Source organism: Giraffa tippelskirchi, chromosome 2, assembly GCF_054371585.1.
Source record: "Giraffa tippelskirchi isolate mGirTip1 chromosome 2, T2T-mGirTip1v1.2.pri, whole genome shotgun sequence".
Taxonomy (NCBI): domain Eukaryota; kingdom Metazoa; phylum Chordata; class Mammalia; order Artiodactyla; family Giraffidae; genus Giraffa; species Giraffa tippelskirchi.
This window is the reverse complement of record NC_137276.1, coordinates 183,646,861-183,659,251: the sequence shown is the minus strand read 5'-3', so window position 1 is coordinate 183,659,251 and position 12,391 is coordinate 183,646,861. Positions and strand designations below refer to the sequence as shown.

Here is a 12,391-nt window from a genome sequence, read left to right as displayed (position 1 = left end):
ATTACAAGAGATAAGGAATGACACTACATAATGATCAAGGTATCAATCCAAGAGGAAGACATAACAATTGTAAATATTTATTCACCCATCATAGGAGCACCTCAATACATAAGACAAACACTAACAGACATAAAAGGAGAAATAAACAATAACTCAATAGTAGGAGACTTTAACACCCCACTTACACCAATGGACAGTTCATCAAAACAGAAAATTAATAAGGAAACAAAAGTCTTAAATGATATTAGATGAGATGGATCTCATTGATATCTTCAGGAAATTCCATCCAAATGCAGAAGAATACACCTTCTTCTCAAGTGCACGTGGAATATTCCCCAGGAAAGACCACATCTTGGGTCACAAATCAAGCCTCAGTAAATTTAAGAAAATAGAAATTGTATCAAGCACCTTCTCTGACCACAATACTATGAAACTAGATATCAATTACAAGAAAAAAATGTGTAAGAAACACAAACACATGGAGATCAAACAACACATTTCTAAATGACCAACAGGTTACTGAAGAAATCAAAAGGGAAATCAAAAAATTTCTAGAAACAAATGACAATGAAAACATGACAACTCAAAACCTGTGGGATGGAGCAAAAGTAGTTCTAAAAGAGAAGTTTATAGCAATACAGTCCTACCTCAAGAAACAAGAAAAACACTGAATAGACAACCTAACTTTACACCTAAAACAACTGGAAAAAGAAGAACAGAAAAATCCCAAAATTAGTAGAAGGGAAGAAGTCATAAAGATCCAAGCAGAATTAATGGGAAAAGAAATGAAAGAAACAATAGTAAAGATTAATAAAACTAAAAGCTAGTTTTTTGAGACAAAAAACAAAATTGACAAACCATTAGCCAGACTCATCAAGAAAAAAAGAGAGAAGAATCAAATCAACAAAATTAGAAATGAAAAAGGAGAAGTTACAAGAGACAATGCAGAAATACAAAGGATTATAAAAGACTGTTATGAACATCTGTATGGCAATCAAATAGACAACCTGGAAGAAACGGACAGATTGTTAGAAAAGTTCAATCTTCCAAGACTGAACCAGGAAGAAATAGAAATTATGAACAACCCAATTACAAGCACTGAAATTGAAGCTGATATCAAAAATCTCCCAAAAAACAAAAACCTAGGACCAGATGGCTTCACAGGAGAATTCTATCAAATATTTAGAGAAGAGCTAATGCCTATCCTTCTAAAACTCTTTGAAAAAACTGCAAAGGAAGAAACACTTCTAAACTCATTCTGTGAGGGCACCACCACCCTGATACCAAAACCAGACAAAGACAACACACAAAAAAAGAAAACTATAGGCCAATATCACTGATGAACAAGATGCAAAAATCCTCAACAAAATTTTAACAAACAGAACTCTGCAAAACATCAAAAAGCTCATACACCATGATCAAGTTTGGTTTATTCCAGGGATGCAAAGGTTCTTCAATATATGCAAATCAATTATGCAATACACCATATTAACAAATTGAAAGATAAAAACCATATGATCATCTCAATAGATACAGAAAAAGCCTTTGACAATATTCAGCACCAATTTATGATTAAAACTCTTCAAAAAATGGGCATAGAAGGAACCTACCTCAACATAGTAAAAGCCATATATGATAAGCCTATAACAAACATTATTCTCAATGATGAAAAGCTGAAAGCATTCCCCCTAAGATCAGGAACAAGACAAAGGTGCCCACTTTCATCACTATTGTTCTATTTAATTCTGGAAGTCCTAGCTACAGCAGTCAGAAAAGAAAAAGAAATAAAAGGAATCCAGACCGGAAAAGAAGTAAAGCTCTCACTGTTTGCAGATGACATGATACCGTACATAGAAAACCCTAAAGATAGTATCTGAAAATTACTAGAGCTAATCACTGAATTTAGCAAATTCAAATTTGCAGAGTACAAAATCAATGCACAGAAATCACTTGCATTTCTATATACTAACAATGAAAACTCACAAAGAGAAATTAAGGAATCAATCCCATTCACTATTGCAACAAAAAGAAATATTTAGGAATAAACCTAAGGAGACAAAAGAACTGTACACAGAAAATTATAAGACACTAATGAAGAAAGTCAAAGATGACATAAACAGATGGTGAGATAGTCCATGTTACAGTGTTGGAAGATCAATATTGTAAAAATGATTATACTACCAAACTCAATCTACAGATTCATTGTGATCCCTATGAAATTACCAATGGCATTTTTCACAGAACTAGAACAAAATATTTCATGATTCATATGGAAACACAAAAGACCCCGAATAACCAAAGCAGTCTTAAGAGAGAAGAATGGAGCTGGAGTATTCAACCTTCCTGGCTTCAGATATACTACAAAGCTACAGACATCAAGACAGCATGGTACTGGTACTAAAACAGAAATATAGACCAATGGAACAAGATAGAAAGCAAAGAAATAAACCCATGCAGCTATGGGTACCTTATTTTTGACAAAGGAGGCAAGACTATACAAGGGCACAAGGACAGCCTCTTCAATAAAAGGTGTTGGGAAAACTGGACAGCTACATATAAAAGAATGAAATTAGAACAGTTCCTAACACCATCAGTTCAGTTCAGTTGCTCAGTTGTGTCCGACTCTTTGCAGCCCCATGGACTGCAGCACGCCAGGCCTCCCGGTCCATCACCAACTCCCGGAGTTTACCTAAACCCATGTTCATTGAGTCGGTGATGCCATCCAACCATCTCATCCTCTGTCATCCCCTTCTTCTGCCCTCAATATTTCCCAGCATCAGAGTCTTTTCAAATGAGTCAGCTCTTCCCATTAGGTGACCAAAGTATTGGCATTTCAGCTTCACAACAGTCCTTCCAATGAACGCCCAGGACTGATCTCCTTTAGGATGGACTGGTTGGATCTCCTTGCAGTCTAAGGAACTCTCAAGAGTCTTCTCCAACACCAGTGTTCAAAACTATCAATTCTTCGGTGCTCAGCTTTCCTTATAGTCCAACTCTCACATCCATACATGACCACTGGAAAAACCATAGCCTTGACTAGATAGACTTTTGTTGGCAAAGTAATGTCTCTGCTTTTCAATATGCTGTCTAGGTTGGTCATAACTTTCCTTCCAAGGAGTAAGCGTCTTTTAATTTCATGGCTGCAGTCACCATCTGCAGTGACTTTGGAGCCCAGAAAAATAAAGTCAACCACTGTTTCCACTGTTTCCCCATCTATCTGTGATGAAGTGATGGGACCGGATGCCATGATCTTAGTTTTCTGAAGGTTGAGCTTTAAGCCAACTTTTTCTCTCTGCTTTCACCTGCATCAAGAGGCTCTTTAGTTCTTCTTCACTTTCTGCCATAAGGGTGGTGTCATCTGCATATCTGAGGTTATTGATATTTCTCCCTGCAATCTTGATTCCAGCTTGTGCTTCCTCCAGCCCAGCATTTCTCATGATGTACTCTGCATAGAAGTTAAATAAGTAGGGTGACAGTATACAGCCTTGATGTACTCCTATTCCCATTTGGAACCAGACTGTTGTTCCATGTCCAGTTCTAACTGTTGCTTCCTGACCTGCATACAGATTTCTCAAGAGGCAGGTCAGTGGTCTGGTCTGGCATTCCCATCTCCTTCAGAATTTTCCACAGTTTATTGTGATCCACACAGTCAAAGGCTTTGGCATAGTCAATAAAGAAGAAGTAGGTGTTTTTCTCAGAGAAGGCAATGGCAACCCATTCCAGTACTCTTGCCTGGAGAATCCCATGGACTGAGGAGCCCAGTAGGCTGCAGTCCATGGGGTCTCTAAGAGTCGGACACGACTGAGCAACTTCACTTTCACTTTTCACTTTCATGCATTGGAGAAGGAAATGGCAACCCACTCCAGTGTTCTTGCCTGGAGAATCCCAGGGACGGAGGAGCCTGGTGGGCTGCCGTCTGTGGGGTCGCACATTGTTGGACATGACTGAAGCGACTTAGCAGCAGCAGCAGCAGATGTTTTTCTGGAACTCTCTTGCTTTTTCGATGATCCAGTAGATGTTAGCAATGTGATCTATGGATCCTCTGCCTTTTCTCAAACCAACTTGAACATCTGGAAGTTCACAGTTGACGTATTGCTGAAGCCTGGCTTCAAGAATTTTGAGCATTACTTTACTAGCATGTGAGATGAGTGCAATTGTGTGGTAGTTTGAGCATTCTTTGTCATTACCTTTCTTTGAGATTGGAATAAAAACTGACCTTTTCCAGTCCTGTGGCCACTGCTGAGTTTTCCAAATGTGCTGGCATATTGAGTGCAGCACTTTCAAAGCACCATCTTTTAGGATTTGAAATAGCTCAACTGGAATTCCATCAACTCCTCTAGCTTTGTTCCTAGTGATGCTTCCTAAGGCCCACTTGACTTCACGTTCCAGGATGTCTGGCTCTAGGTGAGCGATCACACCATCATGATTATCTGGATTGTGAAGATCTTTTTTGTACAGTTCTTCTGTGTATTCTTGCCACCTCTTCTTAATATCTTCTGCTTCTGTTAGGTCCCTACTACTTCTGTCCTTTATTGAGCCCATCTTTGCATGAAATGTTCCCTTGGTATCTCTGATTTTCTTGAAAAGATCTCTACTCTTTCCCATTCTATTGTTTTCCTCTATTTCTTTGCATTGATCCCTGAGGAAGGCTTTCTTATCTCTCCTTGCTATTCTTTGGAACTCTGAATTCAAATGGGTATATCTTTCCTTTTCTCCTTTGATTTTTGCTTCTCTTCTTTTCACAGCTATTTGTAAGGCCTCCTCAGACAACCATTTTGCTTTTTTGCATTTATTTTTCTTGGGGATGGTCTTGATTCCTGTTTCTGTATAATGTCACAAACCTCCATCCATAGTTCATCAGGCACTCTGTCTATCAGATCTAGTCCCCTAAATCTATTTCTCACTTCCACTGTATAGTCTAAGGGATTTGATTTAGGTCATACCTGAATGGTCTAGTGGTTTTTTCCACTTTCTTCAATTTCAATCTGAATTTGGCAATAAGGAGTTCATGATCTGAGCCACAGTCAGCTCCCAGTCTTGTTTTTGCTGACTGTATAGAGCTTCTCCATCTTTGGCTGCAAAGAATATAATCAATCTGATTTTGGTGTCGACCATCTGGTGATATCCACGTGTAGAGTCTTCTCTTGTGTTGTTGGAAGAGGGTGTTTGCTATGACCAGTGCATTCTCTTGGCAGAACTCTATTAGCCTTTGCCCTGCTTCATTCTGTACTCCAAGGTCAAATTTGCCTGTTATGCCAGGTATTTCTTGACTTCCTACTTTTGCATTCCAGTCCCCTATAATGAAAAGGACATCTTTTTTAGGTGTTAGTTCTAGAAGGTCTTGTAGGTCTTCATAGAACTGTTCAAATCAGCTTCTTCAGCATTACTGGTAGGGGCATAGACTTGGATTACTGTGATATTGAATGGTTTGTCTTGGAAACGAACAGAGATCATTCTGTCGTTTTTGAGATTGCATCCAAGTACTGCATTTTGGACTCTTTTTTGACCATGATGGCTACTCCATTTCTTCTAAGAGATTCGTGCCCACAGAAGTAGATATAATGGTCATCTGAGTTAAATTCACGCATTCCAGTCCATCTTAGTTTGCTGATTCCTAGAATGTCTATGTTCACTCTTGTCATCTCCTGTTTGACCACTTCCAATTTGCCTTGATTCATGGACCTAACATTCCAGGTTCCTATGCAATATTGCTCTTTATAGCATCAAACCTTGCTTCTATTACCAGTACACAAAGATAAACTCCAAATGGATTAAAGACTTAAATGTAAGAGCAGAAGCTGTAAAAATCTTAGAGAAAACATAGGCAGAACAATTGATGACATAAATCAAAGCAAGTTCCTCTATGACCCACCTCCTAGAGTAATGGAAATAAAAACAAAAGTAAACAAGTGGGACCTGATTAAACTTAAAAGCTTTTGCACAGCAAAGGAAACTATAAGCAAGGTGAAAAGACAACCCTCAGAATGGGAGTAAATAATAGCAAATGAACAACTGACAAAGGAGTAATTTACAAAATATACTAGCAGTTCACACAACTCAATACCAGAAAAGCAAACAACCCAATCAAAAAGTGGGAAAAAGACCTAAACAGACATTTCTCCAAAGAAGACATACAGATGGCTAACAAGCACATGAAAAGATGCTCAACATCACTCATTATTAGAGAAATGCAAATCAAAACTACAGTGAGGTATCACCTCACACCAGTCAGAATGGCCATCATCAAAATGTCTACAAATAGTAAATGCTGGAGAGGGTGTGGAGAAAACGGAACCCTCTTACACTGTTGGTGGGAATGTAAATTGATACAGCTACTATGAAAGACGGTTTGGAGATTCCTTAAAAAACTAGAAATAAACCACCATATGACCCAGCAATCCCACTCCTAAGCATATACCCTGAGGAAACCAAAATTGAAAAAGACACATGTATCCCATTGTTCACCGCAGCACTGTTTACAATAGCTAAAACATGGAATCTACCTAGATGTCCATCAACAGATGAATGGATAAGAAGTTATGGTGCATATACACAATGGAATATTACTTAGCCATAGAAAGGAATGCATTGGAGCCAGTGCTAATGAGGTGGATGAACCTAGAGCCTATTATACAGAGTGAAGTAGGTCAGAAAGGGAAAGATAAATATCGTATTCTAACGCATATATATGGAATCTTGGAAAATGATGTTGAAGAATTTATTTTCAGGGCAACAAGGAGAAACAGACATAGGGAATAGACTTATGGACATGGGGAGAGGGGAGGAAAGGGTGAGATATAGAGAAAGAGTAACATGGAAACTTACATTACCATATGTAAAATAGATAGCAAACGGGGATTTGCTATATGGCTCAGGAATCTCAAACAGCGGCTCTGTATCAATCTAGGGGGTGGGATGGGGTGGGAGATGGGAGGGAGGTTCTAAAAGGAGGGGATATATGTATATCTATGGCTGATTCATGTTGAGGTTTGACAGAGAACAAAATTCTATAAAGCAATTATCCTTCAACAAAAAATATTTAAATTTCAAATTTCAACTGCATGAGAAATGGGATAGCATTTTTTTTTAATATCTAGCTACTGTAGTCAGTTCTCTCTGAAGAAACATATAAACACCTTATGATATTTTAGTTTACCACGTGCTGTCTAAATATACTTGATTTCCCATAGTATGTCTTATCAGATCTTTTCATAATATTTACTTAGTCATCATCTTTCTTTATTTTCTTCCAGAAGTGATTTAAGAATTTTTTTCTGAAGGTGATAGACCTCAGATGAATACTTACATGCATTTAAAACATCAATCATGTTAACTGCATATAAATGCATAATCAATTAAATTGACCATTCACACTTGTCCAAACTGGTCTCAAAGCTGGCTTGAAAAACTAGAGTGATTATGCTACACTTGAGTTATTTCAGTCACATAAATCACTTCTGAATTTCAAGTAGAGTTAGAAGGAGTTTTTCTTTCTTTCATCTATTTTTTTCTCCAAAAATATTTTGACTGTCTTACTTTCTGGAGTTGTATTTCAAGCAGATTTTTCTGCTTCACAGATTTGGATTTGTCCTTAAACCCAAGTGGGGAGGTGACCAAGCAGATTGGTGATGCTCTGCCTGTGTCATGCACAATATCTGCCAGTAGGAATGCAACTGTGGTGTGGATGAAAGTAAGTAATATTCTTGGTAATGTTCCACTTTTGGACTGACTCCTTTTAGGCTTCTCTTGTATATTCATGTGTAATATGTTTATACACCCAAACTCATACTCTCTTTTTATATATATAATAATAATAATAAATATACTACAATAAAATTTAGAGGTACTCAGCATCACTATGGCATCCATAATTGTTGCTCTGAAACTTAGTTTGGGGCATTAATTTAATTATGTGTCTACTAAATAATTATACACATATACACATGCATATGGATACACATGCATATACAGTTATATATTTTAGGGGTTAACAGTTTCCAGTGAGTTTTAACCCATAATGTTAACAATGTGTTTATAACAACCCTGTGACATATGCAGGAAAATGGTTAGTTCCCTACATTATTTGAAAGAACTTGAAGTGAGAGAAATCAGAGAGCTCATAGGTGACAGAGTAGAGGCTCAAGCTCAGGCCTTATGCAACATAAACACCACACCTTAGTCACATAACCTTCTGCCTTTCTGTTGAGAGTGACCTTAAGTGTCTGAATGTGGGTTCCATGAATTAGTAGCTCCTTGATGATAGTGATCTCTTTTCACCCCTGGGCCATAGAACACCTGGAACATACTAGGAGCTTAGTCTGTATTTCCTGAGTGCTTCAGTTCAGTTTAGTTTTGTCGCTCAGTTGTGTCCGACTCTTTGCAACCCCATGGATTGCAGCACACCAGGCTTCCCTGTCCATCACCAACTCCCAGAGCTTGCTCAAACTCATATCCATCGAGTCCGTGATGCTATCTAACCATTTCATCCTCTGTCGTCCCTTTCTCCTCTTGCCTTCAATCTTTCCCAGCATCGGGGTCTTTTTCAATGAGTCATTTCTTCACACTAGGTGGCCAAAGTATTGGAGCTTCAGCTTTAGCATCAGTCCTTCCAATGAATATTCAGGACTGATTTCCTTTACAATTGACTGGTTGGATATCCATGTAGGCCAAGGGACCCTCAAGAGTCTTCTCTAACACCACAGTTCAAAAGCACCACTTCTTCAGTGCTCAGCTTTCTTTATGGTCCAACTCTCACATCCATACATGACTACTAGCTTTGACTAGATGGACCTTTGTCAGCAAAGTAATGTCTCTGCTTTTTAATATGCTGTCCTGAGTGCTTATGTTCTTGTTATCATCTGAAATGTAGGTCATTTTCTGAGGACCCAAGCATTGCTGTTATCTTTCTAGAGTGCTGTTATCTTTTTAGGGTTGGAAATTGGTGATTTGAGATAAGGTTATTATCAAAGGTTATCAACAAAGATAAGGTTATCACCAGGACTTCCCTGGTGGCTCAGATGGTAAAGCGTCTGCCAACAATGGGGGAGTCCTGGGTTCGATTCCTGTGTCAGGAAGATCCCCTGGAGAAGGAAATAGCAACGCATTCCAGTACTCTTGCCTGGAAAATCCCATGAACGGAGGAGCCTGGTAGGCTATAGTCCATGGGGTCACAGAGTTGGACACAACTGAGCGACTTCACATTCACTTTCTTTCTTTATCAACAAAGGGAAGGGTTGTTACTATGTTCACTCCACTCAAATCCTTAACTAGTATATCTAAACACTCAGTCTGTTTATTCCTGTAATGTGACATGTAGCAGAAGCACTTAACCAGTAATGAGTTGACAAAAGCACATCAAACCACTTAAAATAGGGGTTGACAAGAATTATCTTTGTAAAAAGTTGTGGGAAATGTATTGCTCCAGTTTCTTTTAGATGAAAATGTAAATTATTTTCTATTGGTTTTTTATCTCTTTTCATGCCAGATCCTCTGTTACTTGTTATCTTAACTCTTAAAACTCAGTTTATTATTTCATTTTATCTTAAAAACAGCCGCATCACGACATTTTATTTGCTCAGATAGTTAAAATGTCACTCCAAGGACTGAATATTTAACATGATGTGTTTGTGGTAGTTAATGGTCAAAGGACTTGATAGGTTTTTGGTATATGAACACTCATGGTGTGTTTTACTCAGAACTAGAGAAACTAAGTTTACTTGGTTAAACCAGTTTCCACATAAGCTGCAGTCACTGTTGCTGATTGAATAACTCATATCAGTAGTGCTGATCAATATTGCCTGGCGATTGGTTAGTTGATGGAAATGGAAAAAAAATTATAGTGTACAAAGACCATATAACCTTAAGATTGTGTTTAGTTGCCTTAGGAGCATTTCAGTTCCTGGTAAATAGTATTATTTTCTGTATATCAAATTATTTTCAAAGTTAAATGCTGCATTTCCTTTGTTCATAGAAATTTTAGTATAGTAAGCCATTTAAAATTTTTCTTTAAAAAACATTTTTGTCTAAATTGTTCTGTAATAGATTCCATGTCTTGATAACTGTCTTTAATACAGTAAGATTACTACCCTATTTACAAGTAAGGAAGCTGAATCTCAGAAGTTTATGAATTTGTTCCAAATATAAATTCAGTAAATGGAAGAGTCTAAAATAAAACTCTGATTTGTCTAACTCTAAAAGTACAGAGGAAAAAGGAAATCTGTTTGTGAAAGCATTTGAAGTTAAGAAAAGAAGTTTTCATTTTCATTAGATCCAGAAGAATAATTTCAGTCTTTATTATTATATAATAAATACATGGAGAGCTATAATTGTGACATGTGACATAATTAACTTTTTATTTAATCAGGATAACATCAAGCTTCGATCTAGCCCATCATTTTCTAGTCTCCATTATCAGGATGCTGGAAACTATGTCTGTGAAACTGCTCTGCAAGAGGTTGAAGGATTAAAAAAAAGAGAGTCATTGACTCTGATTGTAGAAGGTAATAAAATACGTGAGCACCAATTCAAAATTTTCTTTGAGAATTTAATATCTGTTTCTTTTATTATCTCAATTCAACATCTTATTTTAATTGTAATATTTTTAGGAAAACCTCAGATCAAAATGACAAAGAAAACTGATCCTAGTGGGCTATCTAAAACAATAATCTGCCATGTGGAAGGTTTTCCGAAGCCAGCTATACAGTGGACAATTACTGGCAGTGGAAGTGTCATAAACCAAGCAAGTATTTGTCTTCTTGTTGTGTGCTGTACTTGGTCCAGTGTGGGGATTTATTTAGGTACCTAAACTGTAAGCTAACTTACTATCAACTCGAAATTCACAATATGTCCTCAGAGGAAGCTTTTGCTAACTTCTTAATTTTCCCAAAGGAAGACCATAGCTCAAAGAGAAATTTAAAATCCTAGGGTCATGGAGCATGGAAGACTTATTTTGTTGTGCTCAGTATCTGGACAAATTGAGAAAGTAGTATTGACATATGTATATGACCATGTATAAAATAGATCGCTCATGGGAAGCTGCTATATAGCATAGAGTGCTCTGTGATGACCTAGAGGGATGTCATAGGGTGGGGGTGGGAGGAGGCCTCAGTTGGGGGATATATGTATGCTTATGGCTGATTCACATTGTTGTACCACAGCAACCAACACAGCATTGTAAAGCAGTTATCCTCCAGTTAAAAATAAATTTTAAAAATATATAAACTAGGTATTATCCCATGGTCACTAATTCCTGAAATTTGGGTGATTAAAACATTAAGGTATATATTTACCTACATCCTGAACTTCCACATCTCAGTATAAGTGGCCTCACTTACACTTTGCTTACTTTTATGCACATTGTGGGTTATTTTTTCTTGAGACTGGGCCCTGGGGAATGGTGAAGAACATCGTCACTGTGAACATATGGTCTGATCTGTGTGTACTGGGGCCAAAGTAAGGCTAGCTAAATATATAGTATCTACGATGATTTCTGCTGAACAAACATGTATGTAAACCAAACAGTAATATTTGTACCTTTGTCACACCATTTTAGTTTGCAGTAGTAAAAGGCTAAGAATGTATGAACACTACCAATAATTTTCTCTTTGACAGAAAAATATGAGAATCTGGCTTATCACAAACTGTTCAGAGCTGTAATCCCATTAAATTGCCAGTCAGCTTGGGTTACTGACATACTGGTTAATTCCATTCTCTCTACGACAGTCTTCATGCCCCTCTTCTCAGTGGAGCCACTTAAAGATGCCTCAGGAATACCCACATGAACCATTTGATTATTTGAATCGTCTGTGTTGCCTCCTTCCCAGCTTCGACTCAGTTGAAATCTGAGAAGGCATGCATAAACCAGAATTGTAATTTAAAGTGTCCACTCTTCCTCTGTCTAGGGAAGGTGGGTTACTGGTCCAGCTTATATAGTCTAGTTTTGCAGAACATGGTGAATTTTGGCTCTTTCAACTATGGGTGATGCATGTTTATTTGCATAACTCAAGTATGGAATGTCCCTAAAGGAGTGGACACAAGCAAATGCTTCCTGATTTGGTTATATGTGATGGAGCACACAAGCAAGAGAACAAGCCTGAGGATAATAAAGAGGCTCTTGATTTCAGAATAAAGACCTGAATTGCTGACGATGTTTAGATCTCTTTTTTAGCATCAAAAATGACTGTTTCTATTCTACTCTATTCTTTTTTTTTTGCTCTCTAGTTCAATTTAATAATAATTACAGCAAAAAAACCTTTTTCTTCTGGGTAATGCAAATAAAAAATAGAAAAATAAGTATCAGATAAGTATTTAATGAAGAAAAAGATACAAAGATATAAAAGATCAACCTAGAAATAAGCAAATGCATTTTGTAGAGATGAAAGTAATAAAAACA

The 12,391-nt window shown here is 37.3% G+C and overlaps 1 protein-coding gene across 6 annotated transcripts in view; it reads left to right on the top strand.

Moving 5' to 3' along the window:
* Positions 1-12,391, top strand: part of ALCAM (activated leukocyte cell adhesion molecule) — a 225,494-nt gene that overhangs the window by 189,780 nt on the left and 23,323 nt on the right. For 4 of the 6 annotated variants that reach the window (XR_014069082.1, XR_014069078.1, XM_081542955.1 and 1 more), the window contains exons 9-11: positions 7,578-7,690; positions 10,364-10,499; positions 10,605-10,742. Coding sequence is in view for 4 of the 6 variants with exons in the window: in XM_081542955.1 (XP_081399081.1) it covers positions 7,578-7,690; positions 10,364-10,499; positions 10,605-10,742 (387 nt within the window). In the remaining 2 variants the exon portion in view is untranslated. The remainder of the gene's footprint in view (positions 1-7,577; positions 7,691-10,363; positions 10,500-10,604; positions 10,743-12,391) is intronic. The other 2 variants (XM_081542946.1, XM_081542933.1) reach the window with 1 other exon arrangement.